The 27,128-nt window shown below is 45.7% G+C and overlaps 1 protein-coding gene across 1 annotated transcript; it reads left to right on the top strand.

The window, feature by feature from the left end:
* Window positions 1-1,928: 1,928 nt before the first annotated feature.
* Window positions 1,929-27,128, top strand: CMTM7 (CKLF like MARVEL transmembrane domain containing 7; the record flags this gene model as incomplete). The annotated part of the gene is made up of 4 exons (XM_084280457.1): window positions 1,929-2,090; window positions 23,299-23,472; window positions 25,945-26,043; window positions 27,030-27,128. The coding sequence occupies 4 exons, from the start codon at window positions 1,929-1,931 to the stop codon at window positions 27,126-27,128; spliced, it is 534 nt and encodes a 177-aa protein (XP_084136583.1).

Genomic DNA, 27,128 nt, shown 5'->3' with positions numbered 1-27,128 from the left:
TGACTTACACCTTCATATACTACAATATTGATAGACTACAGCTAGCTTTTCTTCTTTATCAGAAAGCAATTAAAGCAAGATTTGTGGCAGCAGGCACTGCTTAGTGTTCATAGGACTGAAAGAAACCTTATTTAAAAGAACAACTGGGAAGTGACGAAATGATTAGTGAAATTCTTAAAACAGATATTCAGAACAATAAACAACACTTAACTTGCAAAATGAAGGTATTTGGCATCAAATAACTTGTTTCACACAAACGTTGTCTCTGAAAAATCCAAGTTACCCACATACATAAGGATACTTCATGCCAACTTCTGGCCATCGGATTTCATTTATTAAGGATTTCTCAGTACCTCTTCATCATCATCATCCATGGTGTACTTAACAAGATGAAGTAAATAGCATCAGAACTGTAACAAAAACTTCACATTCAGCAGTGCTTTAGATGGACTTTGTGCCAGTGGTTTATAGAAGGTGCCTGTGTTTGAATAGAAATTATGACTGTTACTCTACTTACCTTTAAGTTGATGTATTTCTGTTTCACTGGTCTGAACGCAGCTCAGCAGGGCTAAGTCATGTGCGTGCTTTTGAAAGAAGTTAAGAACTAAAAGAAGCTGAATCAGCGGGTAAGTACAATGTATTTCTTAATAGGAAGTACAAATGTTGCTGGAACCTTCTTACATGGGACTTGTAGGAAGCCTCTAACTGTACCTTCTGAACTGGAACTGTAAGAAGGGGGAAGCTGTACTCTACTACTCCTCTGTAGATTAACACACTTGTTTATACTGCAACTATCATCTCACCAACTTTTATGTAAGAGCTACATCAGCTAGGTAATAACAGAAGTCCAAAACGGTGTACTGCTTAGTCTAATGAGGCCATTACCTACACTAGCAAACCCACAGCATGAATTCCTCACAGTAGGCCCATATTTGTGCTGGAGATCATCTGAACCTACCTGGCTGTTACTGAAGTTACATGCCAAATATGAACAGAATGTGCACCCTAGCTACAAAACAGGTACTCTAATAACAGCAGCATCTGCCCAGTTCAACTACTAACCTATTACCTCACTTGTCAGAAAGCCAAACGAGTTATTTTTAAACTTGAGGAAATGTATAGCTTCCTTTGCAGATTTCTGCTAGTGCCTCTGCCTGATCCCATTCAAACAATGGCGGTGAGAAGCTCAGGCAGTCATTGCAGTTTGTAATGAAGAAATGGTTTATATTTTTTGAGATTTGGGGGAATAAATGCTACGTGGAAGGAAGCTGTTCACGGCTTTGCCTCCCCTGCAAAGAACCAGAGCATCACCGGAGGTTGGTATCCAGGCCTGGAGGATGGGTGGCCCTCCCTGTGGCAGGGAGGTTGGAACTCTGTGACCCCTTCCACCGCAGGCCATTCTGTGGTCTCCAAGAACATCGCTGGTGGACTTGGGTGTGCTGAAGGGGTTTTTGTTCGTGCCAAGCTACTCACTGCTGTAGTGCGGGGCTCCCCTCCACGACCCCCCAACCTACAATGAGGCATCCCTCTCCCTTCTCCTCAACTTTCCCAGAAGCCAGCTGTAAAACGGGGGTGGCCGGGCGTCCCGCTGCGGCTGCCGCTCCAGAAAGGTGGGGTGGGACGGCCATTCTGTGCCCGCCCGAGCGGGACCCGCGCGCCCGGCTGCCGGGCTTCGTCCCGGCCAGCGCTTCCCCCGCGCGGCTGCGACGCCGCCTTCCCCGCGGGGAAGCCCCGCGGCTTCGCCTCTCCCGCCCCCTCAGCGGCCTCCGCCCCGCGGACGCGCCAGCTGCGGAGCGAGGGAGGGTGGGGAGGCGCCGCGCTCCGCCCGGCCTCTGGCAGCCCCGGGGCGCCCCCGCCCGCCCCTCGCCGTGCCGTGCCGTCCCCCTGTCCCGGGCCGGACGGCGGCGAGGGGAGCGCGGGAAGGAGCCATGTCTCACGGAGCGCGAGTGATCCGCACCGGGGTGAGCAGCGGGGGGCCCGCGGCCCCACCGTCCGCCACCACCGCCTCCTCCACAGCCGGCTCGGACGGGGAGCTCATGGACGGCGCCTATTTCCGCTCCTGCGCCGGCATGCTGAAGGTGGCCCAGATGGTAAGGGGCTCGCGGGGCGGGGGCGGCCGCCGGGACCCTGGGACCGGGCGGGCGCCGCAGTCACCCCCTTGCTGGCTGCTTCTTGTGACGGCGGGTCCGGAGAGTGCTGTCGAGGGGCTGCTGGAGTCGCGGCGGGTTTAGCGCCCGGCTCTCGCTGCTCGGGGTGGGGGGGGGTGAGGGGAGCCCCGGTTCCGCGGGTGCAGCGAGGCGCTTGAAGGGTCTGTCAGGAGCCGCCGCTGCCGCTCCCGCTCCCTGAGGCAGCCGCAGAGCGCGGCTCCAGTCCGGCGGAGCCGTAAGGAGCCCGGAGTAACGCTACTTGCTCCGACTACTGCGGGGTGTTGCTTAACAGCGGTGCCCAGCCGCTACTTTTGGTCTCGTCAACTTTTTACAATGAGTAATAATGGCGATGCCGTGATGCGGAGGCACGTGATGCTCCAGCGGCCCTCGTTCTTTAGCATGGGTAAGGGGTTTTTTTGGAGGGGGGAAAGCGGTGCCAAGTGCCAGCGTGGGCAGTGGACTGGTAAGGGTGGGCGCCACGGCTGAGACCGCTGGCTCCACGCCCTCTCCCTTGGGGACCTCCAGGCAGTGCCCCAGTGACCCGGGGGGGATCTCAGAGATGCGTGGCTGGAAAACAGAGATTGGAAAGAAATCCATAACAGAGCACTGCCGAGATTTGACCTGATGCCTTAACTTGACTTAGTGCAGGGAATGTTGCTCTGTCCAGATACAGAGGAGATTAACAGATGGACAGGATCTCTCGTTTCTGTGGCACTTAATTGTCCATGGAGCGATTTGCCTTCCAGTGATGGCAGTGAATAATGCTGGGTGGCTAGGAGGGAGCGTGGAAGGCTGCATATCACAGTGTCTCCTCACATACAGTCTCATCCTGCAAGAACTTGTACCTTGACACATCTTATGGTGGGGTTGTATTGTTTTTGATAACCCCCAGTGCCTTTTTCTTCTCCCTGCTAGTTTTGTACTGGGCTCGTGAGACCTCAGAGTTGTCCCTCACTATGAGTTTGGTTGAGTAGCAATACAAAATATCTGTCTGCTGCTTTCTCTTGGCTTGAGTTCTTCCCAAGCCATCGCCTGGATCTAGGGGATCTTTTCAGGAGACAGATGACGTTCTTTTGAGCATGTGTCTTACACTGCAGATGTACCTGTAGTCGTAAAACAGTAGACGTGCAGTTTGCCAGTTACCTCAAAGCCTTTTTAGCCTTTTGGTTTCACCACTGTGGAAAGAACAGTTCCTTTTATGGACTAGAAATACCTACTTACCTCTGCTCTCCATCCTGCTGTGGTGTCACAGCAGCTGTGATGTGTGACTAGCACAGACACTTATTTGTGCTGGAATTTACATATGTCTGTGTGTATGCTTTGCATGTTTTATGTGTAATGTGTGTCAATCTATGTAATTTTATACAGTATTTCACATAGTTTACAGAAAGTATTGTTTTATTAATGCTGTTCAATATTGAGTTCATCATCATTTAAGCTAGTGGTTTTCTGCAGTGACCGAAGCTTGCTCAGCTTCACCTTCTTGTATTTTTGCTTTCCAACTTGCCTGTGAGTAACATCAGTAAAAGTTACCTCAGGTATCCAAGGAACTTTGGTCAAATTAGCTTACTTTAATATGGTATCACCATGGTGTCTTCTTCTCGAATGATTCCTTAAGGAAACTAAATGTTTGTGCTGCAGTGTGTAGCAATAATCAGGATGGGTCAGTTCTAGATTAACTCCTACATCCAGTAAAATACAGCAAGCTAAATATTTTTGCCAGTGTCCTTTAAGAGATCCATCTCTGTGGATCCATTTTTAATAGCATTTAGTTCTTCCAGTAAAAAGCAAGTGTTTGCAGAATCTTTATTTCAAAATAATTATTTATGCTAAGTCTATAAGCGTTCCTGCACTAGTGTTAATGTGGCTGGTGGGACTGCAGCCTTACTGAGGAGAACCATTGTGCTGGCAGCAGACAAAAGTAAGGTCTTTTGGGTTAGAGATACATCACACTTAATTGCATACTGGGCCTCTGAATGGTTGTGGTTACTGTAGTGGCTTGACCCTGGCTGGGGGCCAGGTGCCCATCAAAGTCACTTGGTGACTCCCCTTTTCAGCTGGACAGGGGAGAAAAATATATATTGAGGGGCTTGGGCCCGGGTGGAGGCACGCACACACACACACACACCAACCCCACCCCCCTCCAAAGTAGGATGAGAAGTAAAACCAAATCTTAAAACACCTCCTCCCACCCCCTCTCTTCTTTGCAGACTTAACTTTATTCATAATTTCTCTCCCTTCTTCCCTGCCAGGTGTCACAGGGGGAGATGGAGATGGGGGTTTTGGTTAGTTCCTCAAGAGTTGTTTTCCTTCTTAGCCAGGGGCAAGGGGTGTCCTTCACACCCTTCCCCAGCTCCAGTGTGGGGTCCCACCCATGGAAGACGGTCATCCACGAACATCTCCAACATGAGCCCTTTCCCATGGGGCTCCAGCTCTTCACCAGCTGCCCCAGCGTGGGTCACTGCTATGGGGTGCAGTCGTGAATCACAGAATGTCTTTCAGTTTCTCAGGCCCAGACTGCTCCAGCCTGGTCCTCCATGGGTCACAAATGCTCCCAGCAACCCTCCTCTGGTGTGGGCCCTTCTCTCCACAGGCTGCAGGTCCTGCCAGGAGCTTACTCTAACGCGGGTCACAGCATCTTTCACGTCTCCACCCACTCCAGCATGGGCCTCTCCATGGGCTGCAGGTGTGGTCTTTGCTCCCTGTCAGCTTCCATGGGCTGCGGGGGGACACCCGCTCCACCATGGGTTTCCCCATGGGCTGCAGGGGCATCTTTCTCTCTGGCAGTTGGGGCACCTCCTCCCCCTGCTTCTTCTCTGGCCTTGGTGTCTGCACAGTTTCTCGCATCTTCTCACTCTCTTCTCTGGTGGCAAAAAGCAGCTGTTTGTGGGGGTTTTTTTCCTCCTAAATTTGATTCCCAGAGGGGCTGTGACTGTTGCTGACGGGCTCGGCCTTGGTAAGCAATGACTGCAGCTTGGAACCGGGTGATGTTTACTCTCTGGGGCCTGCAGACAGCTTCTAGCTGCTTCTGGCAGAAGCCACCCCTGCAGCCGCTGCCTCCTCCACCAGAACTTTGCTGTGTGAAACCACAACAGTTAAGAAGAAGGGACATTACTATTTGTGTTTTCTTTTTTTTCCTCAATCCCTTTTACTGAGAAGTAAATGATAGGAGAGAAGACAATAAAGATCCATTTCATCCTTTACTGTAACATTAGGGGGCTTTTGCACTGTTTGCAGTGCTTGCAAGCTAAAAAAACCCAAAAGATAGTATGTATATGTGCATGAAATCATTCTGATAGATTACATCAGTAACCTATGGCAATGATGTGAAGGAAATGGAAGAGAACGTTACAGCTGTTTGGCTGTAAGAAAGGTTGTAATACAAGGGCTAAACCTTGCCAATCTTGGACAAGGTGAAGGGGTTGTGCAGCAATCTGCTGATGACTGAATTGTTGCTACTGTCTGCATGTTACCAGTGCTTTCTGTTCAGATTCTGGGTGGGTGCTGTGGTGTCTAGTATAGAATGAGATTAAGAAGTACAAACCCTGTTTCTTGCCTGTAAGCCTACACAAATTCTTTTGCTTTTTTTGCTAGAGGGTTTCTTTAACCTTGCACAATGATTGTAGCTTCAATAAGGTAATGCATCTTATTAACTGAGTTCCTGACTTTCTGATGCTTAGGGAATGGTCTGTAAATGTTTTGAAAATAAAATGGAGGAGAAAACATAGTTCTTTGACTTGCTTGTTTTGCATGGCAGTAAGACAGTTTGAAAGCTGTTTTCCATGCATGAGTATTACTAATGTTAGCAGGGCTTCAAAACCCAGTCTGAATTGACACTCTGTTTTTAACAGGAATTTATGAAGTATCTTCACTGTTTAACTGACTTCAACTGGTTTGACTTGTTGGTGATTAATAGAGCTATTTTTTCCCCCTTATTTTGTATTTCTAGTTTTGCCAGGACTTTTTTTGTGTTCAGAGGTGCGCAGGCAGGATCGCGTTGTGGACACCTTGGCTTTGTAGCAGCAGTGTACTGAGTAAGTGTGTGGGTGGGTGTGCACCATACGCCTGTACCAGAGAAGCTCAGCAACTTGGATTTTAGCCAGCTTGGCAAAACCGACACCCGTGGCAGTTTTCAGTATGCCACTGTGATTGTGCTGAGTTGCTTGAAGCACGTTTGCTCTCTGTCCATGCTACTGCTGGGCTGTTTTCTTGTAAGATTTTCTAGGGTCCTGTTACCTGAGTTTGGCAAGTTCTCAGTAGGTGGATTCTTGGAAGCCTTTTGAGGCATCCTGTGCCTTTAGAGGCAGCAGCATGAAGTTAAATCCATGTCGTCGCCAAGGTGGCTCAAGTGGTGGTGTCTGTAGGTCAAAACCAGTCTGGTTCATCTGAATTCCTTGTGGAGCCCTTACATACCTTTTTACAGCTGAAGTCAGGGGGATGCCACAGATGCTGTATTGAACTCAGTCCTGCTTTCAGCACAGCCCTTGTTTGACAGTGGAGCCTGTGTAGGTATCACGCTGTCCTAGGCAGTTGGCTGGTAGGAATGGCTGCGATTCTGTCACCTTTCCAAAGTGTCTGATGCAGAGATTTGCAAGCGTGTGGGACCAATACGGACCGAAGAGAGGAAAAGAAGCACTGAGAGCTCATGTGTAGGAGAGCCATCACTGCACACAGGTCTCTCAGGCTTCTCAAACTGTTCTTGGGCTGTTCCTTTCTTGTGGACTCTGAGAGGTGCAGAGCTCACCCGTGGTCTTTCGTGCTTCTCTTTCCCCTCCTTCAGGTTGGACCAAGGTAACTCTGACCACAGTTCAGACTGAAGGCGATTGTTCCCACAGTAACGCTGTTGTTACCCAAGTGATCAATAGGTCTGGCACGGTAAGCACAGCCTCCACGTACAGGGTGTTTTAAGCTAAAACCAGTGCTGATTGTTTCAGTGCAGTCTGAACCAGGAAAAAGCAGTTTCATTGGATAGAAAAGAGGAAAGTAAAAATTATCTTCTCAAGGCTGAGGAAAAAAATTTGCAAACAATTGCAAGGTAGAAAAGGATACTCTCAGTAAAGCTTGGCTTGACCTAATTCTTACTTGTTAAAAACACCAAGGCAACAGTTAAAACTTTTCTGCTGAGTAACTATTTAATTTCCAAACTGTGTCTTGACAAGAACAATTATGTCCTCAATATGTAAATGGCCAAAAAGTCTGTAATTCTGGGTAATTTTGAAGTGTTCTGAACCTCTCTGGGTTATTTCTATGCTAACATACAGTTGAATAGTAGTATTCAAAAGAATGTTAATATGTCTAACACTGAAAGCTAGAAGATGCTAGGTAGGTAGGTAGGTAGGTAGGTAGGTAGGTAGGTAGGTTGCTGGAGCCAATATCAATTTCTGAATGTGGTGGGTGATACCAGACAAATCTGCTGGGTAGCCAAATTCAGAAGAAGTTAAAATATGAAAAGAAAGCACAATCTGTGTGTTGGAAGAAAACAATTCTTAATCAAAACCATTGATACAGGGAAAGGAAATTCACAAAAGCAAATGATGCTGGAACTGATTTGAGAGCTACTCAATCTTCTGACATGGTCTTCACTCTGAAACATCTTTCTGTCCTTGGACGTGATTGAAATAAAGCATCAGATTCTTTGGAGCAGCTTGTCAGTGGTGTATGATTTTGCCTGTATGCTGATGATGTCACTCAGTCAGAAGAAAGGAACTCTGGTGATGTGCAGAGATGCTGAAATTTTAAGCCTGTCTCTGGGTCATGTGTAGAATTCACTTTGAACTGTCCCTTACTATCACTCTGTCTATAGGTCTTCCAAAGGAAAATAATGGCCAGGAGTAACAAGCTTGGTGAAAGTTGCCAGATGCCAGTCTACAAAGCTTAGATTCAAGCAGTTCTGGGTTCTGCTTGACTTTTTATCTGGCTAATAACATAAAACATGAAAAATAATGCTGTAATAGCTATCAGTGAAGTCACTATACAAAAAGTCTGATTTTAATGCATGTGTGAGGCATTTTATGTTTGCAAAGAAAACGACCCCAGGAATGGGTGGGGTTTACCTAAAAAGGGTAGATAATGGCAGGACAAGTGGGAATGGACTAAAGCTTAAAGGTGGGAAGGTTTAGATTGGATATTAGGGGGAAGCTCTTTACAGAGAGAGTGGTGAGGTACCCAGAGAGGTGGTGGATGCCCCGTCCCTGGAGGTGTTCAAGGCCAGGTTGGATGGGGCCCTGGGCAACCTTGGGTATATCCAAGCCTGAAAGTTGGTAGCCCTGCCTGTGGCAGGGGGGTTGGAACTCTGTGATCCTTGGGGTCCCTTCCAACCCAGACCATCCAATGATTCTGTGATACTATGAATGTGCAGGTGTCCACTGTCTGCAGCTATTTGATAAGCTACTAGCTAAGCAGTACGGAATGGGACATGGGATTTAGCAGCAAAGTTTTTCTTTTCAGACCAGGGTCACAGCCATGTGTTGTACCTGCTAGTTATACCCTTCCAGAAGCTGCACCAAAAGGACCTTGCTTGGCATGCTGAGCAAAGAGAGAAGAAAATTATCTAAGTCTTAGGGTGTCCCCAAAGCAAGCAGAAGCAGTTCAGCGAGGAATGTCCAAGCCTAGTAATTAAAACCAATGGGTCTGGGTAGTCTTGTTATTTCCATTCTGAGATCACTGAGAGAGGCTGGCTTGGCCAGTTGTGTTTTTTATCCATGGCTCTGCTCAGGGTGGCCATTTCACGGTTTCCTCCCAGGTATTTGCGTAAGAGCTGGGAGCAGGCAGCTCACTCCCTGTGTGTGTTAGCCAAGGAGAGTTTGGTGGTAGGCTGACACGGTTTTTGTTTGATGACACAAAACTCCACAGGCAGCACCAGCCTAAGGACTCTTCCCTTTCCATCTCGCCTCCCCGCAGCCGTTCTCTGCAGGGATGCAGCCGTTCCCAGGGCTGTGCAGGAAAGGAAGCCAGGGAACTGGTGTAGCTTTATTGCAAGTCTCCTTCAGCTTTCTTCTTTTCTGTAGGAGTTTTTAGAAAGCAGAGACTGCTGTCAGCAGGAGCTAGTGCCTGGGACACACAGGCAAGAAATACCTAAGCCTGAAGTGGTTCCATGTGCTTCAGGCTACAAGCTGAGCAGTTAGTCCTTTTTGTTTTCCTCTTGGGCCCGGGAAGGTTTCGTATCACCTGTATTAGTTTCTATCTCTTGCAGCCAGAAAAGAAACCGGAAATTTTTCTGATGTTGAGATCGCTCTAGAAGGTTAAAATACCAACTTCATTTTTTGAAATGGCAATTACAGTCACTGTTAAATGCTAGGGGATCTCCACTCCCAGTGTGTCAGTGGATGTTTTACTTGTGTCGCAGATGAGGCTTCCTAAAAACACAGAGTTGGAGCTGCCTTTCATTGTTCATTTCACTGAATCACAGAATCACAAGGTTGGAAAAGACCTTTAAGATCATCAAGTCCAACTGTTCCTGTCCTAAGCTAAACCATATCCCTAAGTACCTCATCTACTCACCCACCTCCCTGGGCAGCCTGTTCCAGGCCCTGACAACTCTTTCAGTAAAGAATTTTTTCCTAACATCTAATCTGAAGCTGCCCTGGCACAGCTTTGTGCCATTTCCCCGTGTCCTATCTCCTGTCACCTGGCTGAAGAGACCATCACCCACCTCTCTACAACCTCCCTTCAGGTAGTTGTAGGTGGTGATAAGGTCTCCCCTCATCTTCCTCTTCTCCAGGCTAAACACCCCCAGCTCCCTCAGCTTCTCCTCATAGGATTTGCCCTCCAGCCCCTTCACCAGCCTGGTTGCCCTTCTCTGGACTCGCTTGAGGACCTCAATGACCTTCTTATGGTGGGGAGCCCAGATTTGACCCATCTGTTTGGATTAATTGCAATACATATATATATAATACTTACATATTTATAATATTTATTTATAATATACACTGTTGCACTGTGTATACAGGTGATTGAACAAGGGTTAGGAAATACACTTTCTGAAGAAAAGAAAAAAAGGAACTGAAGCCTAGAAATTTACCACATCACCTGAGACATATTTAGTATGCCTGAGAAAGCAGAGTGAAGTATTGGGCAGTGGTTTCCTGGCAGATTTGTTTTACAGGAAATTAGATTTGCAAATGCCATTTAAAAACCTTAATCAGTTGTACATGGTGCCTGTGGATGATTAGATGTGGAGAAAAGCATGGATTCTTACTACTCTGGGACTTTCCTTTAAGATGTTTTGAGTGTGGTGTATTCCCTGTCTTAGCACTCTTTGGAGACATTGTCCCTTTGAACATCTCTCCTGCCACAGAGAAGCAGAAACCAAGGGATCGGTTCTTTCCAAGGGGAGCTGTCTCCATCTGCTCAGAGCCTATCAGTGATAAAGAGCATCTTGCCAAGCATCTTTCACCAGGTTCTAGGGCTGCAGATGCTGGAACAATTTGTTGTGTCTCATTGTGATCCAGTAAAGCCATGGCCGTACCTCAGTGGGGTACTGTTGGGTACCTGCTTTGCATTACTGGGCTAATGGAGTATTGTCCCCAAAAGCCAGACAGTGTTTGCTTGCTATGAGTAAGTGTTTCCTCCACTCCCCTCCCTGGGGAGACCTTGTGGGGTATGCTCTCAGTAGTGGGGTATTCTCTCAGTACTGTGGCTGAGTTGTCTCCTTCATGCTATTGTCACATCATGGGAGCTGTGGGCTTGTCCTGCTATTTTGTGGTGAGATGTATACAGTGGCCAGAAACTGCTGCTGGCCACACACAGAGATCAAACTCTAAAACTGCCATGATTTCCTCTCACCCACCTGTGAGCTTCCTCTTTTTTACATAACTCAGATTCTTAAGGGATCATCATGGCTGGAACAACTCCTTTGTTCTGCAGTGCTGGTTATTTGATGAAGTAGTGGTGAGTACAGGTATGTTTGACTGGTCAGAGCTAGGTGACTGCAGCTTTCAAAGCCAAAGGAAATGTGGCTGCTGTTCTTGCAGCAGCTGCAGCATACAGCTTCCTGCCCTACTCACCGCTTCCTTCCCTTAAGGAAGATGCAACCGGATTACAAGACTGGGAAGCTGCTTCAAGGGGGAATTTTCTTACAATGTTTTTGGTGGGTAGTTGTTGGAGGTTTTTTTTGTGGTTTGTTTTTTTTTAATGCCACTGAGTTCAAGAAGTATGCTGTTAACTTGAAGTGACCTGCAGCAGCTGCAGAACTGCAGAAGGATTTAGCATACTTTCCTGCTGGCCTTTAATCACACTCTGAGGAGGCCACTTTCAAGAGTTTTCATCTGTTGAGGAAAAACACAATTGCTGCTTGTCACCTGCTGGCTAATCGAGCTTTTTTGTGGATTGCTTGAGTGAAGCTTCCTAGTAGACATGGGAGTGCTGTCCCAGGGTGTTTGAAGGGTCTGCCGGTCTCCAGGTGGTCGCTGAAAGCTGTCACAGAATCACAAGGTTGGAAAAGACCTTTAAGATCATCAAGTCCAACCGTTCCCATCCTATGCTAAACCATATCCCTAAGTACCTCATCTACCCATCTTTTAAACACATGCAGGGATGGTGACTCAACCCCCTCCCTGGGCAGCCTGTTCCACATCCCGACAACTCTTTCAGGGAAGATTTTTTTCCTGACATCTAACCTGAACCTGCCCTGGTGCAGCTTTGTGCCATTTCCCCTTGTCCCATCTCCTGTCAGCTGCCTCAGTGGCACTGGGGAATCTCATCTCGTCTCACTTTTCTCCCCTCATTCATCACCTTTCACTTCTTTGGCACCTTGCCAAGCATCAAGGGTTTGCACTTAGAAAAGGTCGTTCTTTTGTGGGCTAAGGCCCAGTCTGACCCAGCAGCCACATTGTGAGGATGAGAGTTGGTCTGGAAGTTGTCATGATGTTAGCATTTTCAGGAACTCCAACCTGTTTTTTTCCTGATAAAAATTAAGATGTACCAGCACAGCTAACACCATGGACTTTGGCGGTGTAAACAAGTCCTCCTCTTACTCCAGGAGACCTTGCTGAAGGCTCTGTTGCCATGGCTAACAAAGCCTTCCCTGGAGATGACAGGTATGAGCTGCTTTTCACTGCTGTCTGCGAGACTGCCAGGTGTCAGCATGGTGTTCTCTGGGGCAGGCAGGGAGCTACGGCAGGTGTTAACTGAAGATTTGAGTCAGTCAAGCAATAAATGCCTCAGACAGTGTTGTGTGGTGAGCAGCATCTGTAAGGGCGAGCGGTGAACAGATTGCATGCTGAGGGTTAACATGCACAGGCACTGAGGCCTCACAGAGTGCTTCACGAGGTGTTTCTTATCCCAGTCACAGCTTTCAGCAAGATGAGATTGCATATGCTTTTCCTCTTTGTCCATCAAGTTTGATAGGCTCCTAGAAGGATCGTTGCCGTCAGGCACTGGTTTTGTGTATTCTCTTCCTATTTGAGGAGCTGCATGCTGCTGGGGATGTACTGGATATCCAGGTCAAGGGGGAAGCTTTGCAGCTTTCTGTGCAGAGTTTGTGGGTGTTCCTTAATAATAAACACTGAGTGCCCTGTGCTTCAAGCAGCCAGCCAGTCTGAGCCAGGCTTGGCTGGTCAGCCTACGTGGGCTCCTTCTCTGTAGGTGGTATTGCCATGCATGGTTGGTAAATATGTTTTTAGACAGCCACGAACTTTTATCTACAAGAGCTCTACAGCTTACGTGTAAGGCTTGAGCTTTTCCTTTATTGTATATTGCTGATGATGTGGGGCTGTATTTACTATTTAAAGAGCAAACAATGCGAACAAACTGAATGGTCAATGCGAGCTTGGTTCAGAGCAGTGGTTTCAGAAGGGCCTTGCTCCTGCAAGGAGCTCTCCTTCCTGGATAGAGCTGTGGCAGATGAGGTGAGCAGTCTTCTGCCGCTCCCCAGAGGCTCCCTCTGCAGACCCAGCATTGGAGAATTCAAAGGATAAAGTTCTCTGGTGATGTTTACATACCTTAGGTGTATGTATATTTCATATACATTTTGAGCATGTGTATTTCTCTACATCATTGTGGGGTTCCTTTCTGTCATCAGGTGCCATATTTCTACCATTCCTTAAGACAGCTCAGACCTCTTAATTTTTAGATTCTACCAAACCCATTTTCGTTGGCCTGGAGTTCTCTTCTCCTGGTCCTTTTTGTTTTCTTGCCTCCGAAAGGATCTAGATACTGGAAGCACTTGCCTTGCAGAGGAGAGACCTAAGAATCATAGAAATTTCTGAATCTGCAGAGATCTGGTTATATTAACCCCTACATTTTTTGTTTTTATCACCAGTTCCTCCGTTTTTTACTAGAGGACTCCAGAGACTGAAGTTTCTTACAACAGATTTATTTCTTACAATCTTCTGAATTGTGCTACAGGGATTCTCCCTTGCCATGCAAGGTAGATGGTCTTCTACAGTGGAGTGAATGACAGCAGGAGCCACATGCATGCATGGTTTTTGCAGCAGTTGGGTAGAATTTTTCTAAATGGGCAGCTGGCTTGGTGGCACAGGACACAAGTTTCCAATAAGCAACCAGTACCTTACCTGGGAGGAGGGCAGAGAGCCCAGTCTGAGCCAGCATCGTATCTGTGCATCTGCAGAGTAAATCAGTTATAGAGGATGTGTCCCTGCTCTTGATCTGAACAGCAGGTTCATCTCTGATTTGGGGATTATGACTTGACTGGGACAGGAGAGACCACAGGAGTGGGTGGCAGTTACATGGGGGGCATTGCCTGTGTAGAGAAGTAACTCCTTATTAATAGATGGGTAAGCTGTGTGCTTGCAAAGCGTAGGGGTCTCCTGGCTTTTCAGGAGTACTACTTGCAGTCATGGCAGGTGTCTGGAATGACCAGGGCACCTCTTCGAATGCGAGAGGGAAAGCAGCTGTGAGTTAAAGCCCTCCTAGGGAGTTTGCTGTATTCAAAATGCTGTCCCTATCCTGTGCAGACCTGCCAAAAGTTACCTGTGCCACCAATACTGTTTCACAGTGAGGTTTTTGGGAGTTGTTTGTGGCTTTAGCCCTGCACAAGTGCCATACCCACTGAATTATCACTTTGACTGCGGCAGCGCTCAGAGTATCACGCGTGCATCGTTTACATAGATGGGAAAACCTGACTGATGACGCTTTTACAGCTCAAGTGTTGTGAATTTAAGTTGATTTATAAACCAAAACTGTTAATATTGAAAAGAAAATTAACGAGGCCATTGTGGGTAACAAACTTGTATTGTGGTGATTTGGGGTTTTTTGGGTTTTTTTAAAATTAATTCACTGCCCAGTGAAAGTGTAGCACATTCTTTGCCACGTAACCGTGAAGTCCTCAGCTTTCAGCTAGTAAATGTGCAGGATTGCATGGTGCCTCCTGGTGTGATGCTGTGGTGATGTGGGGCAGGCATCCGTGGGTATTGAGGCAGGGAGCTGGTTAAACTGGCTGTGGTGAGACTGTGGCATCGCACAGGCTGCGCCCGGCGGTGGGCAGGCCGGGGTTGTAGCTGGTCGTTACAAAGAGTTGCCTTTTTAGTGATCACAGGTAGCATCCTCTGGCAAAGGCTCTTTAATAACCTCATTCATGTGGTGGTCCTGTGATTACTCCACAGCCTTTCCTACCTCTGAGCCCTATGGTGCCCGAACAGATAGATAACTTCTTACTAATAGGTGAAGAGTAAGGCTTGCTTGTATTAGGACTGTTCTCTTATCTGGGTTGTAGAGGGTCTGAATAAGATTATTTTGCTTTTTCTCACTCTCCCAATGTTTTTATCTTCCATAAATAGCCTGTGGATGGGGCTGCACTGGAGAAGTCGCTTATCAGAGGCCAGGCAGCCTCCTTATTTTAGCAAAGCAGCCAGACAAGAAGGAAATCTGCCCAGACGCAGGGGCTGAGAGATGATTGTGCAACCAAAGACTGACTGCTTCACAGAATCCTGCACTTGAAGGCAGCTGATTTAATCTGTCATTAGCGAAGTTTTAAATGGACTGGGGTTTTAATCTTTGTTTTCCTTTTCCTAGTGGGGGTTTGGCTGTCAGCTCGCATTGCCAACACCGCCCTGGAAGAAGAAAAGCTCCATTACAGCAGCAGAAAACTTTGTTACTTAAATTAGCTGAACCAGTCTTGCATGAACTACAGTTGTAACCTTGGAATCATCTTTCTGTTTTGGGAATTGTTCTGTTTTTGTTCAAAATACTGGTTTATTCTGTTCTGAAACAGGTACTTAATAATGTACAGGTGCTGCTCCAGTAACATTCGGAAATCTATAGCTGCATTGGTGACCTTTCTCCAGGGCATATGGCTATCCTGATTGGCTTGCTTCAGGATGGAAAATTCTGCTTGGTATCTTGGCTGGTGTCACAAGCTGGAAACTTTGACCTTCTTTTTTTTTTTTTTTTTCTTCAAATACAAAAAGCATTTAACTCTTATTATATTGCTGGGGTTTTTTGTAGGTTTTGGGGTTTTTTTTTAATGCTCTGTTACAACTAGATATGAGTCAGTGCTGTCCTTTGCTCCAAATATGCAGACAGAGTTTCTGTATTACTGCTTGTACTAGAAAGTGGGTCAATTTGAAGAGAGTGGAAATGAACCAGTTTTTATCAGTTCCATGGATAGTTCTCAGGGTCCTGTTCAGATTCAGGAGGAGAGATGTTAAAGCAGTACAAAGGTTCATCAGTGCTCCAGCAAGTGCAGTGGAGAATCTCATCTCAATGCTGTTTTACAGTATCCAGGGATCAAAAAAAAAAAAGAAGGGTTGGGAGAGAAGAAGCTGTTTCTGTCTTCAGAGGGTTAAATTGTCAGAGAAGGATGGAAAGGTTTCAGGTGTTGCTAGCTACCAGCTGGAGACTGGTAGACCCGAGCTGGCGCCCACAGTCTTTGTGCATGTGTAGTAGTACCAAGCTGAATCCTGTTCCCTGCCCTTTCTTCCCTAAACAGTGCAAATTTTCAGTCAGCTAATTGCAGTGCATGTCCTGGTGCAAGGGAGGGGTGAAGATAGCTAGGATGGTGTGATCGCATCTGTAGAGAGAAATGTGTATGAGAGAGAATGAGAGGGAGAAAGGAGAAGAAATACAGAGTGTAACGTAGGGAAAGAGGAATAAAGAGCAGAGAAAAGGGAAACACTGGAGGCAAAAAAAGTCATAGTAAAACTTCTTATGGGAGAGTGTAGCAGAGGGGAGCACAGTCAAGAAAGAGAAGAAAATACTCTGAGGAAGGGAAGAACGTGGTTGCATGTTTCATGGCAAAATAGTTCAGTGGAAAGATAACACTGAGCTGGGTGGATTATACGTGACTGTGTGTGTCGTGGTATTACAGTAAATCTTTGAGATAAGAGTTATGTTTCTCTAAACTAGGCACCTCCAGGGCAGTTTTGCTTCTTATCAGCATTATCTCTTCTCCTTGCAGTTTAGCTGGTGTTTCACGTCTTATTTCTATATAGAAAAAGAGAATTATTATCCATAGTTAAAAGTTACACAAGAAGATAGTAGCTTCAGCCTGTCAGTTCAGGATAAAATCTTGGGATTTGCCAAAGCTGTTCAGTTTCTTTCTGCAATGAAGACCTTTAATGCCGTTCTTTGTACTGCCACAGCAGTGAGAAGTCCCAGGCAAGAACTAGGGCACCTGCAGAGGGTTACCCTTGTCCACAGCCAAATACACACCCTGCCTCCCAGCTTCTCACTCCCCTCTCCTGCAGGATGGGAGGAAAATAGAAGGAAGGCAAAAAGACCCATGGATTGGGATAATTACAGTTTTAGAAGAAAAGCAAAAGCTGCTGAAGCAGCACAATACATGATTTTTTGAAGTTCAGACAGTGAGAGGGTTACAAAACTGGGGTCAAAAGTCAAGACCTAGTGACACTCAATTCCTCCTTTGTTGTGTCAGTGTTTGTCTGTGGAAATGTATCCCCAGTGCTCAGAACACTGGGCTTTCCTTTAGAGTAGGTTGTTGCCAGTGTCTGAGGTGGTGGATTTACATTTCTGCAGGTAGCTGTGTCAGAAGAAATTTAGTTCTCTCCAAATGCTGTGAGAGAATTAAATATTGGTAATAAAGGTAGAGCTTTATTTATTACACCCATTAAATCAAGACAGGAGAAAAAGATCATACAAAGCACTTGCACAGATTGTTTCTTGGGTTATAAAACTGTTTTATGGTCAGACAAGCTACAGTCTTCTACCACATGATCAGAAAATGCTCAGTGGTGCCAGCTGGCCCTTGGGTACATGAAGGGTAAAAGAAGTCCTTTCTTTTGTTAGGGTTCCTTCATGACCCTCAGGAAAATTGTATCTTTAATCTCTTCTGCCTGCCCATTCCTTGGAGCAGATGATTCTCCATTAAGCTGCTTTGAACTTGCCAGCTTGGTCCAGGTCATTCCATCTTTGCTGGTACAGTCCAGCATGGTTGTGGTAGTGGAGTCCAGCCTGTTAGTCCTGAGATGCAGCCAGGTCTTGGGCAGTTTCGTGGTGGCCCATGTGACCGGTGGCAGGACTGGAAACTTCAGGAGAATCTGGCCACCAGAGAGACTGAGGATTGTGTTGCTGGCTTGAGTGTGGTCCCAGCATCATGCTTGATCCACTCCTGTGAAAACAGCATGTTTGGAGCCAAATTTTCTCTGTAAACTAATTTCATCTGCAGTACAACAGCCAGCCAAGAGTAAGTTCAGGGAGTTGGGTGGAATTCAAACCATCTGAAATCAGGAGCACAATGTCATTAGAGCCTGATGACTGGGGCCTTTTCTCTGGTGTGTGTTTGTCTTAGTAATTGGAATTTGGATCTTCCTCCTGTATATAATCTCTTCGTAACAAAGACACTCGATTCCTCTCCTTTCCCTGGGAAGGTATTGCATTTTCCTGCAGCGGAGGACTGAGTTCATTGAGGTCTTGGTACACGTTTTCCTTGGTTTTTCCTGAGTGTAGTCAATGACCAATGGACTTTAGATGCTTATTACTTGATAGGCACAAGAAGAAACAGGGAGGAAAACAGCTGATTTCTAAAAAGAAACAGAATTTTCCTGGAACAATTCAAGTAGCTTTTTATAGCTTTTTGCTGCTTTAGGAAGTGTTGGCAGCAGGTGGAGGGAGGTGATCTTTCCCTGCTTGTTGGCAGAGATGAGGTCACATATGTGGTGCTGTGTGCAGATCTGAGCTCCCCAGTGCAAGAGAGACATGGACTTTATGGTGTGAGTCCAGCACAGGTCTGCAAAGGTGATGAAGGTTCTGGAGGAGAGGCTGAGAGAGCTGGGAGTGTTCAGCCGGGAGAAGAGAAGGTTCAGGAAAGCCCAACAATGTGTATAAATACCTGACGGGAGGGAGAGAAGAACAGGGATCTGGAGTCTTTTCAGCAGTGCCCAGTGACAGGACAAGAGGCAACAGGCACATGAAAGTCATTCTGAACATGAGAAAAGACTTTTTCACCATGAGGATGGTCAAACACTGACTGGCACAAGTTGCCCAGAGAGGTTGTGGAGTCCCCATCCTTGGAGGCAGTCAACACCTAGCTGAACACCTCAGCAGCTGGCTCTATATCCCTGCTTGAGCAGGGCTGTTGGGGAAGGTGACCTCCTAAGGCTCTTCCAACTTCAACCATTCCCTGATTTGGTGACCCTTGCAGTGAGCACAAGACATGCAACATCATACCTTACATTTCCTGCATGTCTGGGGCACACATCACGCTGCTGCAGAGCCTCTCTCACCCCCAAGCCCTGGGTGTGGCTGATTGGCCTGGCTCATGCCTGGCACACTGACTGAACAAGGGGTGGTATAGCACAGGGGAAGAAGGGTCTTGAGCCTTGCCCTCATCACTTAAGGGCAGCAGCACATCCCATTAGCATCCTTGAAAGATTTGTGCTTGTTCACCCATTTTCAGGAGCCATGGATTGGCTTTTGAAGGAAGACCATGTCAGGAAAGAGCAAAGTGTGTTTCGTTTTTAGTAGAGCTGTGGTCACTTCAAATCAGAATGGGGTGCAGGCATGGAAGCTTATGTCAGTGCTATTCAAGGGACCACATTTCCACAGACACGTTGCCTTGTCTCCAGCTCAAAATAGAGAAGAGAATGCAGACTCTTGCCATCTTTCTTTTATGGTGTCTGTTCTGTCTGGTAAGATGTTGAGTGCTTCCTGGCAATTGCTGACTGTGTTTAGCTCTCATTGGTTCACTGTGAAGTAGTTGCTGATACACACCAGTGTTTCTAAACATGCTTTGTGTCTCACTTCAAGTATCTGGTACAATGGACAGCCAAGAAGGGTGTTACTGTAAATTGATCTACTTTTGGGAAACTGAGTAAATCCCCAAATGCCTCCTTGGGTTGATTGATGTATATGTTCCTTCTTTTGTGTTTCAGAAACAATAAAGCACTTAAATAGCAGCACCCTGTGATCTGCCCCCTGCTCCTTTTGTAATGCAGTTCTGAAGCCTGGGTATATTTTATGGAGCACGTTGAAATCTTGTAATGAGAGCGACCATCATTTGCCCTGTCCCTCTGCTCAGACTGCCTTGCTGGGTATGGGTTACATGTCTGCTGCTTTCACAGTCTGTGAGATTCTACATTGGAAGGGAAATGGCAGTGCCCAAACCCTTTTCTGCCTCTGGTTTTTATTTTTAAAATGTATTAACTTGCTCTCCTGACCACAGATGCATAAAGAACACTCGTAATATTTGATCATTTTATTGCTTTGCCATTTCTCTTTCTTGCTCTCTCCATGCCACAAACTGACTTTTAAGATGAACTGCATCCCAAAAAGTTACATATCAATCATTTTATCGTTCAGGTCCTCTGGGAACAGGATTTCCAAGGGAGGAAAATATATGGTCATCACCCAGTATATCATGATAAACCAGTACATGGTGAAGGAACTTCCATATTTGTCACTTTTAAAAGACAAATAATATTGTGTGTCTCTATTTCCTACATTTTTAGCATTCCCTTTTAACAGGTGGATTTTAAATGCTGACTGTACCTACCAGCCATGCAGGCAATATAGTGTGGCAAACATGGCATAGCTTTATATAAGGTTGTTTATATTATATGGTCCCCTTTGCATCTGTCCTGTGAAATAGCATCAAGTACCTCCAATCAGAGAACCCTCTTTAGAAATTGCATGTAGATCTCATACTGTGAAATTTGTGCCAACAAAGGATATCTTTGGAAGCAATGCCTCTTGCCATGCAGTGACTTCTACCTGCCTGTGTACCAAGACACATCTGAAACCAAAGAAGGAGAATCATTACTGTTTGGGTTTGGAATTCTTCTAGTTGTGAAATATACTTGAAATGGAAAGCATGTTTGTTCACATCCACATTTCTATCCTGTTTGTAGGAGCTGAGCAGATTCTTCACTGGCTTTATTTTCTAATTTTTGAGGAAAATAACACCTCAGCTGAATTTTTTGTCCTTGAGTGGCTCATGTTATTCTTTATGTTTCCTCTCTTATTTTTTATACCTTTTATCTGAAAAAACCTCAAAACTTCTAGAGTTCTCTGAAGTTAAAAGAACTGTGTCTAGTTTAAACTAAGGGTTTTTTTAATAGTGCTTCTTATTATTTGAATGGTGATCATACTTCAAGGATCCAGTCCCTCTTAGCCTTTCTACACCATAAAGAAGTTGAGAGTGGTTCAAGTGCTGATTGAGCCAATAGGCAGATTTAATATTTCTGTGAATTAGAGCTTCCTTCCTGGTTGTGCAGTGTAATTGAAATGCAGGACTGATGATTGTCAAGGCATCCTAATAAGGGAGACCCCATCTAGCCTTTGATGGTTAGAGAAGTGTTGGCCTCACCCCATTTTTATCCAAGAGCAAGATTCAGTGCTTGCTGTGACTTCTTGCTGAGTCTTCCTACAGAACTGAATTTTCATTAAATTTAGTTTTCGTTTTCTTATTAAAATAATAGCTCTGTCTCTTGCATCACTTCAAGGGTTCTTCTAGATTATAGGTTAAATGACCCATTGATCTCCTCCTGATTGTTCAAATTACAGCTAACTCAGATGACTCTGTGCTTAACCATTAGGATTCAAGGAACTGAGGTGGATGGTCTGTGGCAGCCCCAGCCAGTGTGGCTACAAGCTGCTGCCATCCTGCCAGTTCAGTCCTTCCTTTCCTCTCCCTCGGAGTCGTAGCTTTTCCCTCACACTCCCATGCTCACCTGACTCTGCCTTGTGTGATGGCAGAGAAGAGTAAAGCTGTTTGCTTTGGAAAGTAGCTCATTTCCCTGCTGGCTTCATGCACTGAGGTAGCTCTGATGAGTGCTGGAGTCAAAGTGCATGGCAAAGTCAAATCAGGGAGGGAAGGAAAGGATGACCAAGGCCATGGCCCCCCATGAAACCACAGCTTAATGTAGGCCTGGTATATGTAGACCTAAATTGGACAGAACTTCATTAAAATTATCTTAGAATTGAAAAACTGGGCCAGAGGTCTTTAAAGGCTGAATTGTGGAGAGTATTGCTTTGCTGTTGTCTAAGAAATGTAGCACGTTGGAAAGCTCTGCCATGGGCAAGATGCAAGACTTTGTGTGCTTAGATATCCCCCAGTGACTGGGCTGTGAGACCCAGGGAACAGGCAGAGCACCCACAGAAGCACCATACATGCAGAATGCTGCTGTGATGTTACTCTCCCAAAGCAGAGGGCAGGAACGTATGTGGGGAGCCAGGGGCTGAGAAATACCATGCATTTCCAAAGGCACATGTCAAGTCTGTTCATGAGGAGCACTGAGCATGATCCAGCCCTGTGCCTCACAGTCCTACCTTCCTTCTTTTCTTTAAAAAGTGGGAGGAGATGTAGGCTTAGTCTAGTGCAGAAGCCTGTCACAGGCGTGGACTGAACATCACTTACAATGCTGAGACCAACTACTTGGATTATCACAGCAAAAATAATGGAGCCAGATCAGATGTAATAATATATGCTTAGCTGCCTGTGTGGGGAAGGATCCTGGAGCACTGGCTTTACTCTTTGGAGGCACCTTTTGAGGTGGTTCACTGTTGTGACATTGATGTTGCTGTTTGGATGGAATTTGGCCAAGGTGCAAGTTCTTGTGAACTTCTTGTGAAGTTCTTAGGGTTGCCTAGAGCTTTTGGTTGCGTTTGAGGATGTGTCTGTTTAGCCTGTCCACTTAGAATGGAGCAGGTGAAACTCAAAACTGCAGCAGGAAGAATCTGAGCTATGTTGTTTGGGTGTTGGGGTGGGGTTTTATTTTCCTTATAATCATAAGGGAATTATTCTGATAATGGATGCAGTTGGTTTGGAGTTTGGAGCATGAGTGTGCAGGAAAGGATGGTCCAGTCTTGAAGTGCTGGCTTTCTCAGATAGCTTTTTAATGTCTTGGAGAAACAATTAAAATGTGAATCATCACTTCTTCTGGCTGCCTTTGGATGAACTAAAAATTACAGTGACTGGAAGCAGGTCTTGACAAAGTTGGTAGGAAGAAAACATTGGGATATATCCTTGGTAGATGTATCACCTGTGCTACCTGAGGTGGTAGAAGCAGCAAGATTAGTAAGATTAACAAATAGCTTTAGATTAAAAAAAATAACATAGCTTTTGTACTTTGCAAGCCTGCAGCTGAAGGAAGTTGTACAATAGTGCTCTATAGTTCTGTGTGACAATGTTAACATATTAAAGCTGTGTAAGTACTGTGTTTGGGGTGAGGTGAATTTGTCAGTTGTGCCAAATGTTTGTATTATTTGCCATGATGCTGCCTTACAGACTGCTGACACTTGGGCGCTGTAGATGGTAGAGAAGGAAGGGTAAAACTGTTAGCTCAGTCGCAGTCAGGTCCTCTGATTTTGCATGTGAGAAACCTCACCAAATGGATGAAGAAATGCGTGCTCATGGCCACCTTTGGGTTTAGAGCTTTCAGTGATTTTCTTCTGAAACTCTGTGGTGGTGATCTGCTTCAGTCAGAGGTGCAGCTCCAGGCACGAGTGCCTCTCCTCTGAGATACCTCCTGCTGTACATAGAGGCTTCTTCAGGCTGAAGCTGCTGCATTCCTTCTAGCAACTGGCTCTCTCCCCACTCCTCATGGTCCTTTTACCTCCTTTAGCAGCAGTTTTTGAAACGTTAATACCTTACTGTGTCCTCCCTGTGGTTGGGACCATCCGATTTGTATTAAACATTTGCCTTCTCTTTCTAAGTGCCGTTTTGTTGTGTTTTAAATCCATCTCCACTGCTCTCTCAGCACCACTAAACATCCTGGACGTGCCTTTTGTCTTTCAGATCTCGCTGCTGATCGGATTCATCAGTGTAAATAGCTCTCCATGGGTGGATTACAGTGCGTTCAGCTACTTTCAGATTGTCACCATGTGCGACTTGGTCATGATTCTGTTCTTCTACATTATCCACATTTTCAGAATCTACAGGAAGCTCACGTGTGTTAGCTGGCCGCTTGCGGTAAGCCTGGCAGATGGTCCCAGTCCCTGATCTCTCCTGTGGGTTGGTGTCTCAATTACTTGGTCCGTTTTCTTGTGCCATCATGCAGCGAGAGGCTGTCTTTCATGTGATGCTTCCTTTGCCTTGTTTACAAACCCTTTTGTTGCTTTTGTTACAAGTATTCAGTGCTGGTGCTGTAACTGTAAGGTTTTTTACCTGATCTCAATCTAATCCTGCCCTCCTTCACACAGATATAAATCTGCATTTGCTTCAAGGAAGGCAATAGAGAGACAATTGAAAAGAAGCTACTGATTATCAAGCCTTCAGCAGACAGGTCCTAGCTGAGGTCATTTCTAAGCAGCTAAGGGACTGCTGAAGTACCAAGTCATGGCACTGTAATTCATGTACTACCTCCTGTCCCAAAATAATGTCTGTGGGTGCTATTTAAGTCAAACATGTCTCTTTTTGGTATGGTTTTGGATAACAAACAATAACAAGAAAACCAAGCCTCAGCTTGATTGCCACAGCCTAGTCATTCCTGGGGTATCCTACAGGATGGTCCTGCCTCATTTCTGTATTGTCCCTGCACATCTATCTCAGAGGACTAACAAGCAGCGTAGAAAATGCATGACCTGAACTTTCTCAGTAGCTTTGGGTCAGAGTTTGGTTAACAGAAGTGTCCTGCATCCCAGTGTGGGAACTGCTCAGAACACGTGTTCCCTGTGAATAGTGGCACGTTAGTTCCACAGAGGAAGGACTGAAGGGGTGGGGAAAGGCAACTGGAGAGAGATAGAGGGTTTTTGAAATCCGAGAAGTGGTTGGCTGGTGTTTAGTGGAAGCCATGTAAGCCGTTTGCAGGTCTAAAGTAATGGTTTGTCAATCCATCCTTCTCACTAAAGTGAAAAAATTAATTTTCTTTGTATTTTTAGCTGAAGAATACAGTTCAACTTGTGCTCCAGTTTATTTTTTTCAATGTGTTCCACTGCTATCTGTCACTAGAAAGAGCTTCTTTGTCTAGAGATAACACAGATGCAGGGATGGACATGAGGTAATCACTTACAGCTTTGCAGATCAGTATTTAGCCCGTGCATTGCTGTGACAGGACCGTGCCAGTTTGACCTCTGTATAGGCTGCTTTTGTTTTTTGTTGGGTGTGCAATTTTCCTAAGTGTTCCAGAGTCACTGGTGAGCTTAAGGCACTGCAGTTTGTGGCTGTTCAGCTTCAGAGTCACCTATTCAAGTATCCTTAGCACAGGATAGGGAGACTTGGAAGAGTCTTGGGGAAACTACAGCTAGCACTTGGCAGTTTCCTGGCAGGATCTCTATATTGCAATCAGGGATGTGTGATTTGCAGTCAGCAAAGTTGCAGTGGTTCAGCACTGATATAGCAAAAAGAAGGCACTAAAAGTGCCCTTCTGCAGAGAAATTAGGAAAGTAAGTTACAGTTTCAGAGCCTACCTTATGGTGGAGGTCCTCCTCAGCTGTTTGTAAACACCTGAGCAGAGGGAAACTGGTATGGTCTGATAAGCTATTTCACGTTGGGGACTTTCTTTTGGGACTATACTCTCTTTGGTTTGGTTTGAGAAAGAATCCCTTCCTCACACATGGCATTTGTTTGGCTCATGCTGGTAGTGCAGTGGAGAAAAGGGTAAGCAGGTACACTCTTGCCCACCCTGCCATGCAGAAGAAACAACTCCTGCTCAGTTTGCAAACACACGTATTGGTTGCCGTGACCTTTGGGAGGATGCAAAACGTAAATACACAGATAACCCCAGCTTGTAACAAGGTAAAATTGATTTCTGGATTGATCACACTAGAGAAGAGCTTAGAGGTGGTGCCTCAGTGCTCTCTCAGAACCTGTGGCATCACATTTTGCTGCAGGACAGCTGCAGCTGCCCTTGCAGGCTTTGGAGCTGGGGTGTTGGTTCTGAGTGTCGGCAGAGCTGTGCTTTTCCTGCCTCCCTTTTCAGATCCTGGTTGATGTAAGTTGTTAGTAAACCCAGCTTAATATCTAAGGCTGTCAGAAGTAGGAGCATTTGGTTTTCCACTTGCACCATTTGCTGCCTTTTATTGCCGTTTCACATGAGCTAGAGAAATATGCTCGTAAGGCTGCTTCCTTCCTCCAGAACTGTCTCTAAGTAAGCCACATACTTGAAGCGGTAAAGATACATGCTTCACCCACAGTAACGTACCATCCTGAACTGAAAGATTGCATCTGTACCCAGTAAAGTAGATCTTACTCCACTGACACTGGCAGACCTGCAGAATGGCCCTCTCTCCTTTTTTGAACAGAAAGTCAGGCATGGTTGTACCAAACCCACTCAAGAGGTGTGTTTATCTTTTTGTTTTTGGCTTTTTCTTTTTTTTTCTTCTTCCACTGGTGTTTTATCTTCTGGGTTTGAGCCACCTCTGCCAACTTGTTTTCATTCTGTGGCATACTGAAATGCTTTCTTGACAAGTTTCCTTCTGATGCAGGCTGTGCTTGTCTTCACAGGAGTTCCTTCATTATTTAATCGGTACAATTCTGCTCCTCATCGCATCGATTGTAGCAGCATCCAAGAGTTACAATCTGAGTGGACTTGTGGCTGGGGCGGTAAGACTGTGCTTGTTAGTCTTGACACTTGTTTAATTGCAATATGTATTAAGTAGGACTTTGGGCATCTAGTACTTGGGATTTTGTTTTCTTACGGGCTGGCCTTGCTTGTTTCCTGGTTGGGTGAACTACCTCCCAGCTCGTGTTCTGTAACACAGTCCCAACAAAAAGATTGTTGTGAGACTCCAGCCCCACCACCACAGTGGGTATTTGTCCTGTTAGAGAGTTAAATGCAGAGGCTTTAACTCTTAGGAACTGATGTGTTTAGGGGAAGAATTAAGACAATTCAGTTTTGACAAATGGCTGTTGTAGCAGCTAGAAGTTACCTACAAGATTTCAGTCCAGTTTTTGGCTTTTGGTGCCTCCTGCTCCTGAACAGAGCCCTGCTCAAGATAATTTCTCCTGTGCTAAAACCCCCTGGGGTCCTGGGGTGACTTACTGGGAGATATTCTCTGCCTCTGTTGGTTGGAGGACTTTATAGAGAAACTTGTGACTTCTGAGTGTTTTCACAGTAGCAGGACCTGAAACACAACTCCTCCAGAATAAAGAATGGCCCTCAGAAACCTAGTCCCGATGATGCAAACCAAACAGGAGACTTACCCAACCCGTAGGCAGGGAAAGACTTGTTTGAATGGGGCAGTAAATGAGCAGTAATCAGAGGTGTTAAAAAGGCTTTCCTTTGTTGCAGAGTCCTAGTAAGAAGTCTAGAAGGTGAGACTGTGCTGCTGTCCAGCTTTTTCTGCCTCCTTGCATATGACTCTCAATCTGTCCTTTAGTCATCATTCTGACAAGGCAGAAGCTGCCATTATACTACAGTAACTTTTTTTTTTTAGGGTATTGGCAGAATGGAATAAAAAAGTCACAAGTTTAGGTCTGTTAATTTCATAAAATATGTAGCTGGATATGTAAGAGCGTCCATACATTTGTGGACGATGTGTCATCTAATGTTCTTTAAGTATTTGTGGTTTGTTTGTTTTCTCACCCAGACTTTCGGGTTCCTAGCCACCATCCTTTGTGTTTTAAGCATTTGGTCATCCTACAAGGTTTCGTGCATCACGCAGTCAACAAGTAAGTGTCACGCTTAG

This window comes from Gallinula chloropus, assembly GCF_964237585.1.
Source record: "Gallinula chloropus genome assembly, chromosome: 2".
NCBI classification, from domain to species: domain Eukaryota; kingdom Metazoa; phylum Chordata; class Aves; order Gruiformes; family Rallidae; genus Gallinula; species Gallinula chloropus.
This window is presented reverse-complemented; position numbering and strand designations above follow the sequence as displayed.